General features: G+C 55.0%; 1 protein-coding gene across 1 annotated transcript in view; it reads left to right on the forward strand.

The window, feature by feature from the left end:
- The first annotated feature begins 20509 nt into the window (after window positions 1–20509).
- LOC121287005 (potassium channel subfamily K member 9-like) overlaps window positions 20510–26133 on the forward strand; it is an 89370-nt gene continuing 83746 nt past the window's right edge. Inside the window, exon 1 of the mRNA XM_041204422.1 lies at window positions 20510–20639. Coding sequence (XP_041060356.1) covers window positions 20510–20639 — 130 coding nt within the window. The remainder of the gene's footprint in view (window positions 20640–26133) is intronic.

The following is a 26133-nucleotide window of genomic DNA, read 5'->3' on the forward strand; positions in this document are numbered from 1 at the left end:
CCCACAAACACACACACACACTCTCACACACACACTCACACACACTCTCACACACATTCCCACACACATTCCCACACACACACTCTCACACACACACTCATTCCGACACACACTCACTCCCACACTCTCTCACACACACACACACATACTCTCTCACACCCACACACACTCACTGCCACACACACTCTCACACACACATTCCCACACACACATTCCCACACATACTCACTCCCACACCCTCACTCCCACACACACACTCCCACACACACACTCTCACACACACACTCATTCCGACACACACTCACTCCCACACTCTCTCACACACACACACACATACTCTCTCACACCCACACACACTCACTGCCACACACACTCTCACACACACATTCCCACACACACATTCCCACACATACTCACTCCCACACCCTCACTCCCACACACACACTCCCACACACACACTCCCACACACACACTCCCACACACACACTCCCACACACACACACTCACTCACTCCCACAAACACACACACACACTCTCACACACACACTCACACACACTCTCACACACACTCCCACACACACACTCTCACACACACACTCTCACACACACACTCATTCCGACACACACTCACTCCCACACACTCTCACACACACACACACTCACTCCCACACACTCACTCCCACACACACATTAACACACTCACACTCACACCCACACACACTCTATCCCACACACACACTCACACCCACACTCACACACACGCACACTCACTCCCACACACACTCACTCCCACACACACTCACTCCCACACACACTGACTCCCACACACACTCCCACACACACTCCCACACACACACTCACTTCCACACACACTCATACCCACACATACACTCCCACACACACTCTTACACCCACACACACTCACTACCACACACTCACACCCACACACACACTCCCACACACTCACTCCCACACTCCCTCCCACACACACTCACACCCACACTTACTCCCACACACACTCACTCCCACACACACTCACTCCCACACACTCACTCCCAGACACACTGACTCCCACACACTCACTCCCAGACACACTCACTCCCACATACGCTCACACACTCTCACACACACACTCACTCCCAGACACACTCACTCCCACACACTCTCACACACTCTCACACACACACTCTCTCCCACATACACTCCCACACACACACTCACTCCCACACTCACACCCACACACACAATCACTCCCACAAACACTCACTCCCATACACTCAATCCCACACACACTCCCACACAACCATACACACACCCTCACACACACTCTCACACACACATTCCCACACACACATTCCCACACATACTCACTCCCACACACTCACTCCCACACACACTCACTCCCACACACAGACACTCCTACACACTCACTCACACATACTCACTCCCACACACACACACTCACTCCCACATACTCACTCCCACACACACACACTCACTCCCACACACACTCCCACACACACTCTCACACACACTCTCACACACACACTCACTCCCACACACACTCTCACACACTCTCACACACACTCTCACACACACTCACTCTCACACACATTCTCACACACACTCACTCCCACACACACTCTCACACCCGCGCACACTCTCACACCCACACACACTCACTCCCATACACTCACTCCCACACATACACACACTCACACCCACACACACTCACTCCCATACACTCACTCCCACACATACACACACTCACACCCACACACTCCCACACACACTCACACACACACATTCCGACACACACTCACTCCCACATACTCACTCCCACACACTCACTCCCACACACTCACTCCCACACACTCACTCCCACACACACTCACTCCCACACACACTCACTCCCACACTCACAATCCCACACACACTCCCACACACACTCCCACTCACACTCGCACACACACTCGCACACACACTCACTCCCACACACACTCTCCCACACACACACTCACTCCCACACACACACTCACACACTCTCACACACACACACCCACACACTCACACCCACACACACACTCACTCCCACACACTCACTCCCACACACACTCTCCCACACACTCTCACAACCACACACACACTCCCACAGACGCACTCCCACACACTCACTCCCACACACACATTAACACACTCACACTCACACCCCCACACACTCTATCCCACACACACTCTCACACCCACACTCTCACACCCACACTCTCACACCCACACTCTCACACCCACACACACTCACTCCCACACACACTCACTCCCACACACACTCACTCCCACACACACACCCACACAGACTCTCTCCCACACTCTCACACCCACACTAACACACACACACACACACTCACTCCCACACACACACTCCCACACACACTCTTACACCCACACACACTCACTACCACACACTCACACCCACACACACACTCCCACACACACTCACTCCCACACTCACTCCCACACACACTCACACCCACACTTACTCCCACACACACTCACTCCCACACACACTCACTCCCACACACTCTCTCCCAGACACACTCACTCCCACACACTCACACACTCTCACACACACACTCACTCCCAGACACACTCACTCCCACACACTCTCACACACACTCTCCCACACACACTCCCACACACTCACTCCCAGACACACTCACTCCCACACTCACTCCCACACACTCACTCCCAGACACACTCACTCCCACACACACACTCACTCCCACACACACACTCACTCCCACACACACACTCACTCCCACACACACTCTCACTCCCACACACTCACTTCTACACACACTCACTCCCAAACACACTCCCACACACTCACTCCCACACACTCACTCCCACACACACACACTCACACCCACACACACTCTCACTCCCACACACACACACACACACCCACTCCTACACACTCACTCCTACACACACACTCCCAGACACACACTCACTCCCACACACTCACTCCCACACACTCACTCCCACACACACACACTCACTCACTCCCACACACACACACTCACTCACTCCCACAAACACACACACACACTCTCACACACACACTCATTCCGACACACACTCACTCCCACACACTCTCACACACACACACTCCCACACACACTCTCACACCCACACACACTCACTCCCACAGATGCACTCCCACAGGCGCACTCCCACACACTCACTCCCACACACACATTAACACACTCACACTCACACCCACACACACTCTATCCCACACACACTCTCACACCCACACTCACACACACGCACACTCACTCCCACACACACTCACTCCCACACACTCTCCCACACACACACACCCACACACACTCTCACACCCACACTAGCACACACACACACACTCCCACACACACTCATACCCACACACACACTCATACCCACACACACACTCCCACACACACTCATACCCACACACACACTCATACCCACACACTCCCACACACACTCTAACACCCACACACACTCTAACACCCACACACACTCACTACCACACACTCACTCCCACACACACACTCCCACACACTCTCACTCCCACACTCCCTCCCACACATACTCACACCCCCACTCACTCCCACACACACTCACACCCACACTTACTCCCACACACACTCACTCCCACACTCACTCCCTCACACTCACTCCCAGACACACTGACTCCCACACTCACTCCCACACACTCACTCCCAGACACACTCACTCCCACACACTCACACACACTCTCACACACACACTCACTCCCACACACACTCCCACACACACACTCACTCCCACACTCACACCCACACACACAATCACTCCCACAAACACTCACTCCCATACACTCACTCCCACACACACTCCCACACACCCATACACACACCCTCACACACACTCTCTCCCACACACACTCCCACACACACACTCACTCCCACACTCACACCCACACACACAATCACTCCCACAAACACTCACTCCCATACACTCACTCCCACACACACTCCCACACACCCATACACACACCCTCACACACACTCTCACACACACATTCCCACACACACATTCCCACACATACTCACTCCCACACCCTCACTCCCACACACACACTCCCACACACACACACTCACTCACACAAACACACACACACACTCTCACACACACACTCACACACACTCTCACACACACACTCACACACACTCTCACACACACTCCCACACACACACTCCCACACACACACTCCCACACACACACACTCACTCACTCCCACAAACACACACACACACTCTCACACACACACTCACACACACTCTCACACACACTCTCACACACACTCCCACACACACACTCCCACACACACACTCCCACACACACACACTCACTCACTCCCACAAACACACACACACACTCTCACACACACACTCACACACACTCTCACACACACTCTCACACACACTCTCACACACACACTCACACACACTCTCACACACACTCTCACACACACTCCCACACACACACTCTCACACACACACTCATTCCGACACACACTCACTCCCACACACTCTCACACACACACACACACACACTCTCACACCCACACACACTCACTCCCACACACACTCTCACACCCACACACACTCACTCCCACACACTCACTCCCACACACACATTAACACACTCACACTCACACCCACACACACTCTATCCCACACACACACTCACACCCACACTCACACACACGCACACTCACTCCCACACACACTCACTCCCACACACACTCACTCCCACACACACTGACTCCCACACACACTCCCACACACACACTCACTTCCACACACACTCATACCCACACATACACTCCCACACACACTCTTACACCCACACACACTCACTACCACACACTCACACCCACACACACACTCCCACACACTCTCACTCCCACACTCACTCCCACACACACGCACACCCACACTTACTCCCACACACACTCACTCCCACACACTCTCTCCCACACACTCAATCCCAGACACACTGACTCCCACACACTCACTCCCAGACACACTCACTCCCACACTCACTCCCACACACTCACTCCCAGACACACTGACTCCCACACACTCACTCCCAGACACACTCACTCCCACATACGCTCACACACTCTCACACACACACTCACTCCCAGACACACTCACTCCCACACACTCTCACACACTCTCACACACTCTCACACACACACTCTCTCCCACACACACTCCCACACACACACTCACTCCCACAAACACTCACTCCCATACACTCAATCCCACACACACTCCCACACAACCATACACACACCCTCACACACACTCTCTCCCACACACACTCCCACACACACACTCACTCCCACACTCACACCCACACACACAATCACTCCCACAAACACTCACTCCCATACACTCAATCCCACACACACTCCCACACAACCATCCACACACCCTCACACACACTCTCTCCCACACACACTCCCACACACACACTCACTCCCACACTCACACCCACACACACAATCACTCCCACAAACACTCACTCCCATACACTCAATCCCACACACACTCCCACACAACCATACACACACCCTCACACACACTCTCACACACACATTCCCACACACACATTCCCACACATACTCACTCCCACACACTCACTCCCACACACACTCACTCCCACACACAGACACTCCTACACACTCACTCCCACATACTCACTCCCACACACACACACTCACTCCCACACACACTCCCACACACGCTCTCACACACACTCTCACACACACTCTCACACACACTCTCACACACACTCTCACACACACACTCTCACACACACACTCACACACACACTCACTCCCACACACACTCTCACACACTCTCACACACACTCTCACACACACTCACTCTCACACACATTCTCACACACACTCACTCCCACACACACTCTCACACCCGCGCACACTCTCACACCCACACACACTCACTCCCATACACTCACTCCCACACATACACACACTCACACCCACACACTCCCACACACACTCACACACACACATTCCGACATACACTCACTCCCACATACTCACTCCCACACACACACTCCCACACACACACTCCCACACACACACTCCCACACACACACTCCCACACACACACACTCACTCACTCCCACAAACACACACACACACTCTCACACACACTCTCACACACACTCTCACACACACTCTCACACACACACTCACACACACTCTCACACACACTCTCACACACACTCTCACACACACACTCCCACACACACACTCTCACACACACACTCATTCCGACACACACTCACTCCCACACACTCTCACACCCACACACACTCACTCCCACACACACTCTCACACCCACACACACTCACTCCCACACACTCACTCCCACACACACATTAACACACTCACACTCACACCCACACACACTCTATCCCACACACACACTCACACCCACACTCACACACACGCACACTCACTCCCACACACACACACACCCACACACACTCTATCCCACACACACACTCACACCCACACTCACACACACGCACACTCACTCCCACACACACTCACTCCCACACACACTCACTCCCACACACACTGACTCCCACACACACTCCCACACACACACTCACTCCCACACACACTCTTACACCCACACACACTCACTACCACACACTCACACCCACACACACACTCCCACACACTCTCACTCCCACACTCACTCCCACACACACTCACACCCACACTTACTCCCACACACACTCACTCCCACACACACTCACTCCCACACACTCTCTCCCACACACTCATTCCCAGACACACTGACTCCCACACACTCACTCCCAGACACACTCACTCCCACACTCACTCCCACACACTCACTCCCAGACACACTGACTCCCACACACTCACTCCCAGACACACTCACTCCCACATACGCTCACACACTCTCACACACACACTCACTCCCAGACACACTCACTCCCACACACTCTCTCCCACACACTCATTCCCAGACACACTGACTCCCACACACTCACTCCCAGACACACTCACTCCCACACTCACTCCCACACACTCACTCCCAGACACACTGACTCCCACACACTCACTCCCAGACACACTCACTCCCACATACGCTCACACACTCTCACACACACACTCACTCCCAGACACACTCACTCCCACACACTCTCACACACTCTCACACACTCTCACACACACACTCTCTCCCACACACACTCCCACACACACACTCACTCCCACAAACACTCACTCCCATACACTCAATCCCACACACACTCCCACACAACCATACACACACCCTCACACACACTCACTCCCAGACACACTCACTCCCACACACTCTCACACACTCTCACACACACACTCTCTCCCACATACACTCCCACACACACACTCACTCCCACACTCACACCCACACACACACACTCCCACAAACACTCACTCCCATACACTCAATCCCACACACACTCCCACACAACCATACACATACCCTCACACACACTCTCACACACACATTCCCACACACACATTCCCACACATACTCACTCCCACACACTCACTCCCACACACACTCACTCCCACACACAGACACTCCTACACACTCACTCCCACATACTCACTCCCACACACACACACTCACTCCCACACACACTCTCACACACACTCTCACACACACTCTCACACACACACTCTCACACACACACTCACACACACACTCACTCCCACACACACTCTCACACACTCTCACACTCACTCCCACACACACTCACTCCCACACACACTCACTCCCACACACACTGACTCCCACACACACTCCCACACACACACTCACTTCCACACACACTCATACCCACACATACACTCCCACACACACTCTTACACCCACACACACTCACTACCACACACTCACACCCACACACACACTCCCACACACTCTCACTCCCACACTCACTCCCACACACACGCACACCCACACTTACTCCCACACACACTCACTCCCACACACTCTCTCCCACACACTCAATCCCAGACACACTGACTCCCACACACTCACTCCCAGACACACTCACTCCCACACTCACTCCCACACACTCACTCCCAGACACACTGACTCCCACACACTCACTCCCAGACACACTCACTCCCACATACGCTCACACACTCTCACACACACACTCACTCCCAGACACACTCACTCCCACACACTCTCACACACTCTCACACACTCTCACACACACACTCTCTCCCACACACACTCCCACACACACACTCACTCCCACACTCACACCCACACACACAATCACTCCCACAAACACTCACTCCCATACACTCAATCCCACACACACTCCCACACAACCATCCACACACCCTCACACACACTCTCTCCCACACACACTCCCACACACACACTCACTCCCACACTCACACCCACACACACAATCACTCCCACAAACACTCACTCCCATACACTCAATCCCACACACACTCCCACACAACCATACACACACCCTCACACACACTCTCACACACACATTCCCACACACACATTCCCACACATACTCACTCCCACACACTCACTCCCACACACACTCACTCCCACACACAGACACTCCTACACACTCACTCCCACATACTAACTCCCACACACACACACTCACTCCCACACACACTCCCACACACGCTCTCACACACACTCTCACACACACTCTCACACACACTCTCACACACACTCTCACACACACACTCTCACACACACACTCACACACACACTCACTCCCACACACACTCTCACACACTCTCACACACACTCTCACACACACTCACTCTCACACACATTCTCACACACACTCACTCCACACACACTCTCACACCCGCGCACACTCTCACACCCACACACACTCACTCCCATACACTCACTCCCACACATACACACACTCACACCCACACACTCCCACACACACTCACACACACACATTCCGACATACACTCACTCCCACATACTCACTCCCACACACACACTCCCACACACACACACTCCCACACACACACTCCCACACACACACTCCCACACACACACTCCCACACACACACACTCACTCACTCCCACAAACACACACACACACTCTCACACACACTCTCACACACACTCTCACACACACTCTCACACACACACTCACACACACTCTCACACACACTCTCACACACACTCCCACACACACACTCTCACACACACACTCATTCCGACACACACTCACTCCCACACACTCTCACACACACACACACACACACTCTCACACCCACACACACTCACTCCCACACACACTCTCACACCCACACACACTCACTCCCACACACTCACTCCCACACACACATTAACACACTCACACTCACACCCACACACACTCTATCCCACACACACACTCACACCCACACTCACACACACGCACACTCACTCCCACACACACACACACCCACACACACTCTATCCCACACACACACTCACACCCACACTCACACACACGCACACTCACTCCCACACACACTCACTCCCACACACACTCACTCCCACACACACTCACTCCCACACACACTCCCACACACACACTCACTTCCACACACACTCATACCCACACATACACTCCCACACACACTCTTACACCCACACACACTCACTACCACACACTCACACCCACACACACACTCCCACACACTCTCACTCCCACACTCCACACACACTCACACCACACTCACACCCACACACTCACTCCCACACACACTCACTCCCACACACTCTCTCCCACACACTCATTCCCAGACACACTGACTCCCACACACTCACTCCCAGACACACTCACTCCCACACTCACTCCCACACACACTCACTCCCACACACTCACTCCCAGACACACTGACTCCCACACACTCACTCCCAGACACACTCACTCCCACATACGCTCACACACTCTCACACACACACTCACTCCCAGACACACTCACTCCCACACACTCTCACACACTCTCACACACTCTCACACACACACTCTCTCCCACACACACTCCCACACACACACTCACTCCCACAAACACTCACTCCCATACACTCAATCACACACACACTCCCACACAACCATACACACACCCTCACACACACTCTCTCCCACACACACTCCCACACACACACTCACTCCCACACTCACACCCACACACACACACTCCCACAAACACTCACTCCCATACACTAAATCCCACACACACTCCCACACAACCATACACACACCCTCACACACACCCTCACACACACTCTCACACACACATTCCCACACACACATTCCCACACATACTCACTCCCACACACTCACTCCCACACACACTCACTCCCACACACAGACACTCCTACACACTCACTCCCACATACTCACTCCCACACACACACACTCACTCCCACACACACTCCCACACACGCTCTCACACACACTCTCACACACACTCTCACACACACTCTCACACACACACTCACACACACACTCACTCCCACACACACTCTCACACACTCTCACACACACTCTCACACACACTCACTCTCACACACATTCTCACACACACTCACTCCCACACACACTCTCACACCCGCGCACACTCTCACACCCACACACACTCACTCCCATACACTCACTCCCACACATACACACACTCACACCCACACACTCCCACACACACTCACACACACACATTCCGACATACACTCACTCCCACATACTCACTCCCACACACACACTCCCACACACACACACTCACTCACTCCCACAAACACACACACACACTCTCACACACACACTCACACACACTCTCACACACACTCTCACACACACTCTCACACACACTCCCACACACACACTCTCACACACACACTCATTCCGACACACACTCACTCCCACACACACTCACTCCCACACACACACTCCCACACACACTCTCCCACACACACACTCCCACACACACTCTTACACCCACACACACTCACTACCACACACTCACACCCACACACACACCCACACACACTCTCTCCCACACTCTCACACCCACACTAACACACACACACTCACTCCCACACACACTCACAACCACACACACACTCCCACACACACTCACTCCCACACTCACTCCCACACACACTCACACCCACACTTACTCCCACACACACTCACTCCCACACACACTCACTCCCACACACTCTCTCCCAGACACACTCACTCCCACACACTCACACACTCTCACACACACACTCACTCCCAGACACGCTCACTCCCACACACTCTCACACACACTCTCTCCCACACACACTCCCACACACTCACTCCCAGACACACTCACTCCCACACTCACTCCCACACACTCACTCCCAGACACACTCACTCCCACACACTCACACTCTCACACACACACTCACTCCCAGACACACTCACTCCCACACACTCTCACACACTCTCTCCCACACACACTCCCACACACACACTCACTCCCACACTCACACCCACACACGCAATCACTCCCACACACTCACTCCCACACACACACACTCAGACCCACACACACTTTCACTCCACACACACTCTCCCACACTCACAAGCACACACACAATCACTCCCACACAATCACTTCCACACACACTCACTCCCACACACACTCCCACACACACACTCCCACACACTCACTCCCACACACACACTCCCACACACTCACTCCCACACACACACTCCCACACACACAATCACTCCCACAAACACTCACTCCCATACACTCAATCCCACACACACTCCCACACACCCATACACACACCCTCACACACACTCTCTCCCACACACACTCCCACACACACACTCACTCCCACACTCACACCCACACACACAATCACTCCCACAAACACTCACTCCCATACACTCAATCCCACACACACTCACACACAACCATACACACACCCTCACACACACTCTCACACACACATTCCCACACACACATTCCCACACATACTCACTCCCACACACACACTCCCACACACTCACTCCCACACACACACTCCCACACACTCACTCCCACACACACACTCCCACACACACAATCACTCCCACAAACACTCACTCCCATACACTCAATCCCACACACACTCCCACACACCCATACACACACCCTCACACACACTCTCACACACACATTCCCACACATACTCACTCCCACACACTCACTCCCACACACACTCACTCCCACACACACTCACTCCCACACACACTCACTCCCACACACTCACTCCCACACACACTCACTCCCACACACACTCACTCCCACACTCACAATCCCACACACACAATCCCACACACACTCCCACTCACACTCGCACACACACTCGCACACACACTCACTCCCACACACACTCTCCCACACACACACTCACTCCCACACACACACTCACTCCCACACACACACTCACTCCCACTCACACACAAACCCACACACACACTTCCACAAACATGCACTCCCAAACACACACTCACACACACACACACACACACACCCACACACTCACACCCACACACACACTCACTCCCACACACTCACTCCCACACACACACTCTCCCACACACACTCTCACACACACACTCTCACACACACTCTCACAACCACACACACACTCCCACAGACGCACTCCCACACACTCACTCCCACACACACATTAACACACTCACACTCACACCCCCACACACTCTATCCCACCCACACTCTCACACCCACACTCTCACACCCACACTCTCACACCCACACTCTCACACCCACACTCTCACACCCACACTCTCACACCCACACTCTCACACCCACACACACTCACTCCCACACACACACTCCCACACACACACTCCCACACACACTCTTACACCCACACACACTCACTACCACACACTCACACCCACACACACACCCACACACACTCTCTCCCACACTCTCACACCCACACTAACACACACACACACACTCACTCCCACACACACTCACTCCCACACACACACTCCCACACACACACTCCCACACACACACTCCCACACACACTCTTACACCCACACACACTCACTACCACACACTCACACCCACACACACACCCACACACACTCTCTCCCACACTCTCACACCCACACTAACACACACACACTCACTCCCACACACACTCACACCCACACACACACTCCCACACACACTCACTCCCACACTCACTCCCACACACACTCACACCCACACTTACTCCCACACACACTCACTCCCACACACTCTCTCCCAGACACACTCACTCCCACACACTCACACACTCTCACACACACACTCACTCCCAGACACGCTCACTCCCACACACTCTCACACACACTCTCTCCCACACACACTCCCACACACTCACTCCCAGACACACTCACTCCCACACTCACTCCCACACACTCACTCCCAGACACACTCACTCCCACACACTCACACTCTCACACACACACTCACTCCCAGACACACTCACTCCCACACACTCTCACACACTCTCTCCCACACACACTCCCACACACACACTCACTCCCACACTCACACCCACACACGCAATCACTCCCACAAACACTCACTCCCATACACTCAATCCCACACACACTCCCACACAACCATACACACACCCTCACACACACTCTCACACACACATTCCCACACACACATTCCCACACATACTCACTCCCACACACTCACTCCCACACACACTCACTCCCACACACACTCACTCCCACACACACTCACTCCCACACACTCACTCCCACACACACTCACTCCCACACACACTCACTCCCACACTCACAATCCCACACACACAATCCCACACACACTCCCACTCACACTCGCACACACACTCGCACACACACTCACTCCCACACACACTCTCCCACACACACACTCACTCCCACACACACACTCACTCCCACACACACACTCACTCCCACTCACACACAAACCCACACACACACTTCCACAAACATGCACTCCCAAACACACACTCACACACTCTCACACACACACACACCCACACACTCACACCCACACACACACTCACTCCCACACACTCACTCCCACACACACACTCTCCCACACACACTCTCACACACACACTCTCACACACACTCTCACAACCACACACACACTCCCACAGACGCACTCCCACACACTCACTCCCACACACACATTAACACACTCACACTCACACCCCCACACACTCTATCCCACCCACACTCTCACACCCACACTCTCACACCCACACTCTCACACCCACACTCTCACACCCACACTCTCACACCCACACTCTCACACCCACACACACTCACTCCCACACACACACTCCCACACACACACTCCCACACACACTCTTACACCCACACACACTCACTACCACACACTCACACCCACACACACACCCACACACACTCTCTCCCACACTCTCACACCCACACTAACACACACACACACACTCACTCCCACACACACTCACTCCCACACACACACTCCCACACACACACTCCCACACACACACTCCCACACACACTCTTACACCCACACACACTCACTACCACACACTCACACCCACACACACACCCACACACACTCTCTCCCACACTCTCACACCCACACTAACACACACACACTCACTCCCACACACACTCACACCCACACACACACTCCCACACACACTCACTCCCACACTCACTCCCACACACACTCACACCCACACTTACTCCCACACACACTCACTCCCACACACTCTCTCCCAGACACACTCACTCCCACACACACTCACACACTCTCACACACACACTCACTCCCAGACACGCTCACTCCCACACACTCTCACACACACTCTCTCCCACACACACTCCCACACACTCACTCCCAGACACACTCACTCCCACACTCACTCCCACACACTCACTCCCAGACACACTCACTCCCACACACTCACACTCTCACACACACACTCACTCCCAGACACACTCACTCCCACACACTCTCACACACTCTCTCCCACACACACTCCCACACACACACTCACTCCCACACTCACACCCACACACGCAATCACTCCCACACACTCACTCCCACACACACACACTCAGACCCACACACACTTTCACTCCACACACACTCTCCCACACTCACAAGCACACACACAATCACTCCCACACAATCACTTCCACACACACTCACTCCCACACACACTCCCACACACACACTCCCACACACTCACTCCCACACACACACTCCCACACACACTCCCACACACTCACTCACTCCCACACACTCACTCCCACACACACTCCCACACACACTCTCACACACACAATCCCACACACTCACTCCCACACACACACTCACTCCCACACACACACTCACTCCCACACTCACACTCCCACACACACTCCCACACACACTCTCACACACACAATCCCACACACTCACTCCCACACACACAATCACTCCCACACAATCACTTCCACACACACTCCCACACACACTCCCACACACTCACTCCCACACACACTCACTCCCACACACACAATCACTCCCACACACACTCCCACACACTCACTCCCACACACTCACTCCCACACACACTCCCACACACACACTCCCACACACTCACTCCCACACACTCACTCCCACACACTCACTCCCACACACACACACTCACACCCACTCTCACACACACATTCACACACACCCACTCCTACACACTCACTCCTACACACACACTCCCAGACACACACTCACTCCCAGACACACACTCACTCCCACACACACACTCCCACACACACACTCCCACACACACACTCCCACACACACACTCCCACACACTCACTCCCACACACACTCTCACACACACACTCCCACACACACACACACACTCACTCCCACACACACACTTCCACACACACACTCCCACACACACACTCCCACACACACACACTCACTCACTCCCACAAACACACACACACTCTCACACACACACTCTCAGACACTCACTCCCACACACACACTCACTCCCACACACACACACACACACACACACACACACTCTCACACCCACACACACTCACTCCCACACACTCTCTCACACACACACACACACACTCACTCCCACACGCACTCTCACACCCACACTCTTACACACACACTCCCACACTCTCACACACACACACACACACTCACTCACACACACTCACTCCCACAGACACACCCACACACATACACTTCCACACACACACTCACTCCCACACACACTCAGACCCACACACACACTCAGACCCACACACACCCTCACACACACACACACTTCGACACACTCACACCCACACACACTCTCACACCCACACACACTCTCACACCCACACACACTCACTCCCATAGATGCACTCCCACAGACGCACTCCCACACACTCACTCCCACACACACATTAACACACTCACACTCACACCCACACACACTCACTCCCACGCACACACACTCCCACACACACTCCCACACACACACACCCACACACACTCTCTCCCACACACACTCTCACTCCCACACTCACACACACACACTCACTCCCACACACACTCACTCGCACACACACTCACTCCTACACACACTCTCACACCCACACTCACTCCCACACACACTCACTCACACATACACTCACTCCCACACTCTCACTCCCACCCACACACACTCACTCCCACACACTCACTCCCACCCACCCACACTCACAGTCTCACACGAACTCTCACACACACACACAAGAGCCCAGAGTATGAACCAGCTGGAAGGCCAATCAAATCCAGGTCTAAGACTTGACATGGGTGCCAAGCCAGAGCGGCCAGACACATGGGCCACTCTGAACAATAATGCAAATTATTGTGGGGATCTCTTACCTTATGGTGAAATTTTCCACCTTTGCAACTGTCCTTGTGGAACTCACACAAATACTTGCTGTCATCATCGGAGGAGATGATGCTGTTTTCTCCCAGGCTTGGGCCTGGTTTATAATACATACATGAAGATCCAATCTCATCGAGCTCATAGACAACATCACCTATTTGCCTCCTATATCTGTCTCCTCCATTGCTGTGGTCTGGACAGCTGTTTCTGCACATTCCCCCTCTCCAGCTCGGGCTCTTTGAGGTGCTGAACCATGAGGTGTCTGACATGGGACACAGTCTTTTTCCTGAGCAAGATGATTTTTCGATTCTCTGTCGAGCAGCTGCACTGAGCCAGGATGTGTCCTCCCTGGGGAATGGGAGATGGTCAGGAACTCCTGCTCCACAACATCTCTGCACTTTTGGTCGTTCTTGGAGAAGACATGATTTCTCAACTGTCTTCCTATTGGAAGTTGCTTTAGTACATCGCTTCTCGATAGCTGGGTTGGAAACACATCCACCTCTGTGATCAACGCCACATGTCGCAGACCTCTGCAGATAACATTTCTCTGTTAATTCCCAGAAACATTTGCCAACAGAACACCAATGGGGTTATTAGGGATTACACTTACCTGACAGTGGGTCCTTCTAGGTCCCTGTTTACTATGTTTCATGCAGGATTTACACAAATCATCATCACCTGAGCAAAGAGCAGATGCTTTATAAGACAAACAAGCTGTTCCAATTTCATCCATTTCCCGAACATAAACATCATCTCCCTGTCTGTTGCATCTGGTTTGACATTCTGTTCCTTTGTTTTTATAATTACTCTGTCCTTTCTTGTTGCCTGTTGATGAACCCAAATCAAAAATACTGCAGCCTCCCTTCATCTTGTATGGTGACCTCAACATTTCAGCTGGAAACTCAGCAAGGCTGGGGGGTTTTGTTCTGGAATGATCTTTACTTTGCAGCTCTTGATGCAAACATGATTTTACAACTGTACCTGGTTTGTGAACCTCACTGCACTCCTGGTGATTACACAGAGGGAGTGATCTCGTAAGAGCTGCAGTCTCCTGGTCATCAATATTGCAAACATTGGACCTTTGCAAACAGGATTTCCTTCTCTGTCTGCCCTTCTGTGAGGCTGCAGTTTGAGCAAAGGGAAGAAATGTATCCGGGAAAAGTGCACCCTGTGGAGGGATGCCACATTTACAGTTGGGAAGGCAGGATTCCACCCACTCATCATCATCTTGCCAATAAAGTGATCCCTTGTGGTGGTGATGCCCTCCATCTGCACCCTCAGATTGGCAATCTGTTACATTTCCGTGTTTATGGAGTTCTGCATCCTCCCACTCTTCATCAGTGGTTGACAAGTGTACATCATCCCTCAGATCAATGGAACATGTTGCTGCTTCCTCACATTCTGGCAAGGATTTACAGATATAAACATATGGTTCGGACCTTTTATAAGAGACACATGATGAGGAGTTATTGCCATTCTCTGAAATACAGAATCAAAATGAATTGAAAACAATTCTAATTAGATTGTGTTTTGTTGCAGTGGCTGCAGTTTAGCTGTAGGGTTGGGCAATCTATCTTAACCAAGTATTGCCAGAGCCCACCAGACTGTTCAAAGGAGTCAGAGAAGGGAGTCTCTGGGGATTCTGTACCATGAGGACTGTCATGACCAAGTGAGAGAGAGTCTGTCGGCGTGTCAGTGTTAACAGCTTCCTGAGGATTCAGATGGAAAATGACTGCTGGTGAATGCAGCTCAAAGGCTGAAACAATTCAGAGAAGAGAAGATCCTGGCTAGCAGAGGGCCAGGATGGGAAACCTGTGAAATTACACTTGGTCCCACATTCATGTGGGAAGTAATGTGAGTGCTTGTAACTATGTGAGGTGTATCTTTGTTGCACCGACTCCTTAAAGTGAAATTTACTTCTTTATTTCAAATATCATTTGCCTGTTAATTGGTGTTTGAATGGAGGTTAGTTTTAGTTGGTTTGTTATAGTAAAAGTTTTAAAAAGTGAAATCTTGTCCAGTGGTTTTTTTTTCAGTGTCATGGGGGTTCCTTTCTTGTGAAAAAGTTATTGGTCCCTAAGGAGATCATAGCAACATTCCAGTTTATAGTTTGAAGGAAATTGGAAAAGGAAGAGGAGCAGCAATATTGACAATGGTCTCTGTCACAGCTTTTGAAAGGGGGTATTGGTAAGGGTCAACAGGCAGTAAAATTGAAGAATCGAAAAGGATGCAAGTCCCCAGATCATATAAGAAACAGGAGCTGGGATAGACCATACAGCTCCCTGAGCCAGCTCCACCATTCAACCCAATCATGACTGATCCTCAACTTCACTGTCCCTCCCAATCCCCCATATCCCTTCATTTCCTGAGAGACCGAAAATCTGTCTGTCCCAGTCTGAAATGTATTCAACTATGGAGCATCCACAACCCTCTGGGGTAGAGAATCCCAAAGATTCACAACCCTCTGGGTGATGTAATTTCTCCTCATCTCAGTCCTAAATGATCGGCCCCTTATCCTGAGACTGTGCCCCCGTGATTTATATTCCCCGACCAGTGGAAACAATCTCTCAGCGTCCACCCTATCAAACCGCTTCAGAATTTTGTATGTTTCAGTGAGATTGCCTCTCATTCTTCTAAACTCCCAGAGAATATAAACCTAATTTACTTAGTCTCTCATCATAGGACCAACCCCCTCATCCCAGGGACCAATTTAGTGAACCTTCGCTGTACCACCTCCAGTCCAAGTATATCCTTGCTTAAATGTGGAGACCAAAATTGCACACAGTATTCCAGTTGTGGTCTCACCAAAACCCTGTACAATTGTAGCAAAACTTTATTCCTGCATTCCAATCACCTTGCAATAAAGGCCAACATACCATTTGCCTTCCTAACTGCTTGTTGCACGTCATGTTAACTTTCTGTGTTCCTCGAATGAACACACCCAAGTCTCTTCGAACATCAGTATTTAAAAGTATCATGTCTTTAAAAACATACATATGAACGTACCTACAAACATATGAATTAAGAGCAAGAGTGAGCTTTGGCCCCTCGAGCCTGTCCTGCCATATTCTGCTTTCCTATTCTTGTGACCAAAATAATCTCACACGAACTTGTTACCCACTCACTTCACATGTTTATATATTTTTGCTGTCTCTTTGTAAGCTCTTCATTACTTACATTTGCACCTAGATTTGTATCATCTGTTACGAGCATCGGAGTTTAAAAGGTGGTTATATTTTAAATGCCTCCTTTAACTTGAGCTAAAATTGAAAGTTCCAGAAGGACCCCAGCTCATGCCCATGTGATCTGGCTACCATGGGGAGAGAAAATCTAACAGAAAACCATTGAAATCTAGTGACAATTTTCACACCTTTGCACAGTAACCCATGGTAACCAAACAGCTGCTTTGTGAGATACAGGGGATAGAGAAAGCCACCACGGCTGTGGAGAAGCTGGGTGCTTGTAAGAGTCTGTTTTCTGTTCAAAAGGAAGGGAACAGGACCAGAAGTGGCCGAGGTGTGTCTTGCTGCTGAGAGTCAGATCTGGAAGGCCAGGCTGAGTGGCGTTAGTGGCGTTACTTTAGCAGGACACAGGAAGTTGTGATCTATTGCAGCAGCGGTGAATGTGCTGGAGAGCTGGGAGGAAGATTGGACTTGTTCTCGTAATTCTACACATCGGCCAGAAATGTGGTGTACAAGGAAAGGGCCTGTAAGGCATATTTCAATTCTGTTAGTGAATGTTAAACTAGCTTTGCTTTAGTTTGGTGTATTAGTTGCTTGATAAGTAAATGTTTGATCGATATTGATTTTCTCAGTTTGTCAAAGATTAAAAACATGAAATCATGTCCTTCAGTTATTTTTGTTGGTGATGTGGGAAATTCATCTCTTTTTAAAAGTTATCAGTCCCCACAGGGAATGTAAGACATCAGCAAATTTAGAAACATTACTCTCTGTCTCTTTCTCTAAGTCATTAATATAGATTGTAAATAGCTGAGGCTCCAGCACTGATCCTTGCTGCACCCACGAGTCTCTGCCTGCCAACTTCTAAATGCCCCATTTATCCCTTCTCTCTGCTTCCTGTCCACTAACCAATACTTTCTCCACCCCGGTATTACCACCCCAACTCCCTCTGGCCTTTTACATCTTTTGTGTGGCACCTTTTATTGAGATGAATCCAGAATATCTGCTGCTTCCCCCAGACCGAACCAGCCAGTAACACCTTCAAATACCTGGATAAATGATCCAAACCCCGTTTCCCATTCCTAAAACCGTGTCGACCTTGTCTAACCAAACGTGATCTTCAGACTTCCTGAGGAATAGATTCCAACCCCTTTCCCAACCACCGGCTTAACCGGCCCCCAGTTCCCTGCTTTCTCTCTCCATCCCCTTCTTACCCCCCACCCCCCAGACACTGACCCCCACCGGACACTGAACACCCCCCCGGATGCTGACCCCCCAAGACAGTGACCCCCCACCCCACCCCCCTCCCCAGACACTAACACCCCCTGGACACTGATCCCCCCGGACACTGATCCCCCCGGACACTGACCCCCCCCCGGACACTGACACCCCCCAGACACTGACCCACCCCGGACACTGACCCCCCCCAGACACTGACCCACCCCGGACACTGACTCCCGCCAGGACACACCACCCCCTTGATACTAACCCCCACCTGACCCCCACCCCCGGACACTGACCCCCCCCCCCAGCCACTGACTACTCCCGGACACTAACCCCCATCTGACCCCCACCCTGGACACTGACCCTCATCCCAGAAACTGACCCCCAAACCCCGGACACTGATCCCCACCCCGGACACTGACCCCCACCTCCCGGACACTGAACCCCACCTGGGACACTGACCCCCACCTCCCGGACACTGACCCCCACCCCGGACACTGATCCGCCCGGACACTGAGCCCCTGGACACTGACCCCCCCCGGACACTGACCCCCCCATCGGACACTGACGTCCAACCCCCGGACACTGACCCCCACCCCGGACACTGACACCCGAGACACTGACACCCCCCCAGACACTGACCCCCCCCAAGACAGTGACCCCCCACCCCACCGCCCCCCCCCCAGACACTGACACCCCCGAGGATACTGACCCCCACCGCCAGACACTGATCCCCCCGGACACTGACCCACACCGGACACTGAACCCCCTGGACACTGCCAACCCCCGGACACTGATCACCCCCCTCCCAGGACACTGACCCCCCCCCCAGACACTGACACCCCCATCGGACACTGACGTCCAACATCCCGGACACTGACCCCCACCCCGGACAACGACCCCCACCCCGGACACTGACCCCCCCTCGGACACTGACACCCGAGACACTGACTCACCCCTACGGACACTGAACCCCACCCCCGGACACTGACCCCCCAAGACAGTTACCCCCCAGCCCCCCACCGACACTGACGCCCCCCGGACACTGAACACCCCCCGGACACTGAACCCCTCCCCGAACACTGAATCCCTCCCCGAATACTGACTCCCCCACCCTGGACACTGACCCCCGTACCCTGGACACTGACCCCTCAACCCGGACACTAACCCCACCCCGGACACTGACCTCCACCTCCCGGGCACTGACCCCCACCCCGGACACTGACCCCCCAACCCCGGACACTGACCCCCCACCCCGGACACTGAGCCCCACTCCGGACACTGATCCCCACCTCCCGGCCACTGACCCCTGCCCCAGACACTGATCCCCACCCCCACCCCAGCCACTAACTTCTGCTCCAGGACACTCACCTTCCCAGGACACTGACACCCTCTGGACAGTGTCCACCCTCTGGACAGTGTCCACCCTCTGGACAGTGACCTCCCCTCTCCAGAGGGTGATCCCCACCCCCTGAAACAGACTCCCCTCCACTCCACCCAGACACTGACCACCAGCACTGGATACTGATTCCCCCGGACACTGACCGCCCCCCATCGGACACTGACCCCCTGTACTCTGCCCAGACACTGACAACTCCCCGCACCGGACACCGACCCCACCCCCCGGACACTGACCCCACCCCCCGGACACTCTCCCCCCCACATCGGACACTGACCCCACCCCCCGGACACTGACCGCCCCCCATCGACACTGACCCCCTGTACTCTGCCCAGACACTGACAACTCCCCGCACCGGACACTGACCCCACCCCCTGGACACTGACCCCACCCCCCGGACACTGACCACCCCCCATCGGACACTGACCCCCTGTACTCTGCCCAGACACTGACAACTCCCCGCATCGGACACAGACCCCCCCCCCCGGACACCGACCCCCACCCCCCGGACACCGACCCCCACCCCCTGGACACTGACCGCCCCCCATCGGACACTGACCCCCTGTACTCTGCCCAGACACTGACAACTCCCCGCACCGGACACTTGCCCCACCCCCTGGACACTGACCCCACCCCCCGGACACCGACCCCACCCCCCGGACACTGACCCCACCCCCCGGACACTCTCCCCCCCCCATCGGACACTGACCCCACCCCCCGGACACCGACCCCACCCCCCGGACACTGACCCCCCCCATCGGACACTGACCCCACCCATCGGACACTGACCCCACCCCCCGGACACTCTCCCCCCCCCATCGGACACTGACCCCACCCCCCGGACACTGACCCCCCCCATCGGACACTGACCCCACCCCCCGGACACTGACTCCCCCCATCGGACACTGACCCCACCCCCCGGACACTGACTCCCCCCATCGGACACTGACCCCACCCCCCGGACACTGACCCCACCCCCCGGACACTGACTTCCCCCCCCATCGGACACTGACTCCCCCCATCGGACACTGACCCCACCCCCCGGACACTGACCCCACCCCCCGGACACTGACCCCACCCCCCCCCCCCACCCGGACACTGACCCCCACCCCCCGGACACTGACCCCCCCCATCGGACACTGACCCCCTGTACTCTGCCCAGACACTGACAACTCCCCGCATCGGACACTGACCCCCACCCCCCGGACACTGACCCCACCCCCCGGACACTGACTTCCCCCCCCCACATCGGACACTGACTCCCCCCATCGGACACTGACCCCACCCCCCGGACACTGACCCCACCCCCCGGACACTGACCCCCCCCCCCCCCCCCACCCGGACACTGACCCCCACCCCCCGGACACTGACCCCCCCCATCGGACACTGACCCCCTGTACTCTGCCCAGACACTGACAACTCCCCGCACCGGACACTGACCCCACCCCCCGGACACTGACCCCCCCCCCCCCCCCCACCCGGACACTGACCCCCACCCCCCGGACACTGACCCCCCCCATCGGACACTGACCCCCTGTACTCTGCCCAGACACTGACAACTCCCCGCACCGGACACTGACCCCACCCCCCGGACACCGACCCCACCCCCCGGACACTCTCCCCCCCCCATCGGACACTGACCCCCCCCATCGGACACTGACCCCCCCCATCGGACACTGACCCCACCCCCTGGCCACTGACCCCACCCCCCGGACACTGACCCCACCCCCCGGACACTGACCCCCCCCCCCCCCCCCCACCCGACACTGACCCCCACCCCCCGGACACTGACCCCCCCCATCGGACACTGACCCCCTGTACTCTGCCCAGACACTGACAACTCCCCGCACCGGACACCGACCCCACCCCCCGGACACTGACCCCACCCCCCGGACACTGACCCCACCCCCCGGACACTGACCCCCCCCATCGGACACTGACCCCCTGTACTCTGCCCAGACACTGAACAACTCCCCGCACCGGACACCGACCCCACCCCCCGGACACTGACCCCCACCCCCCGGACACTCTCCCCCCCCCATCGGACACTGACCCCCCCCATCGGACACTGACCCCCCCCATCGGACACTGACCCCACCCCCTGGCCACTGACCCCACCCCCCGGACACTGACCCCACCCCCCGGACACTGACCCCACCCCCCGGAGACCGACCCCACCCCCCGGACACTGACCCCCCCCCCGGACACTCTCCCCCCCACATCGGACACTGACCCCACCCCCCGGACACTGACCCCCCCCCCGGACACTGACCCCAACCCCCCGGACTCCGACCCCACCCCCCGGACACTGACCCCCACCCCCCGGACACTGACTTCCCCCCCCATCGGACACTGACCCCCTGTACTCTGCCCAGACACTGACAACTCCCCGCATCGGACACTGACCCCACCCCCCGGACACTGACCCCCCCCATCGGACACTGACCCCCTGTACTCTGCCCAGACACTGACAACTCCCCGCACCGGACACTGACCCCACCCCCCGGACACTGACCGCACCCCCCGGACACCGACCCCACCCCCCGGACACTGACCCCCCCCCCGGACACTCTCCCCCCCACATCGGACACTGACCCCACCCCCCGGACACTGACCCCCCCCCCCCGGACACTGACCCCACCCCCCGGACACCGACCCCACCCCCCGGACACTGACCCCACCCCCCGGACACTGACTCCCCCCCCCATCGGACACTGACCCCCTGTACTCTGCCCAGACACTGACAACTCCCCGCATCGGACACTGACCCCACCCCCCGGACACTGACCCCCCCCATCGGACACTGACCCCCTGTACTCTGCCCAGACACTGACAACTCCCCCCATCGGACACTGACCCCCCCCATCGGACACTGACCCCACCCCCCGGACACTCTCCCCCCCACATCGGACACTGACCCCACCCCCCGGGCACTGACTCCCCCCCCCATCGGACACTGACCCCCTGTACTCTGCCCAGACACTGACAACTCCCCGCACCGGACACTGACCCCACCCCCCGGCCACTGACCCCACCCCCCGGACACTCTCCCCCCCCATCGGACACTGACCCCACCCCCCGGACACTCTCCCCCCCCATCGGACACTGACCCCACCCCCCGGACACCGACCCCACCCCCCGGACACTGACCCCACCCCCCGGACACCGACCCCACCCCCCGGACACTGACCCCACCCCCCGGACACTC

This window comes from Carcharodon carcharias, chromosome 14 (assembly GCF_017639515.1).
Source record: "Carcharodon carcharias isolate sCarCar2 chromosome 14, sCarCar2.pri, whole genome shotgun sequence".
NCBI classification, from domain to species: domain Eukaryota; kingdom Metazoa; phylum Chordata; class Chondrichthyes; order Lamniformes; family Lamnidae; genus Carcharodon; species Carcharodon carcharias.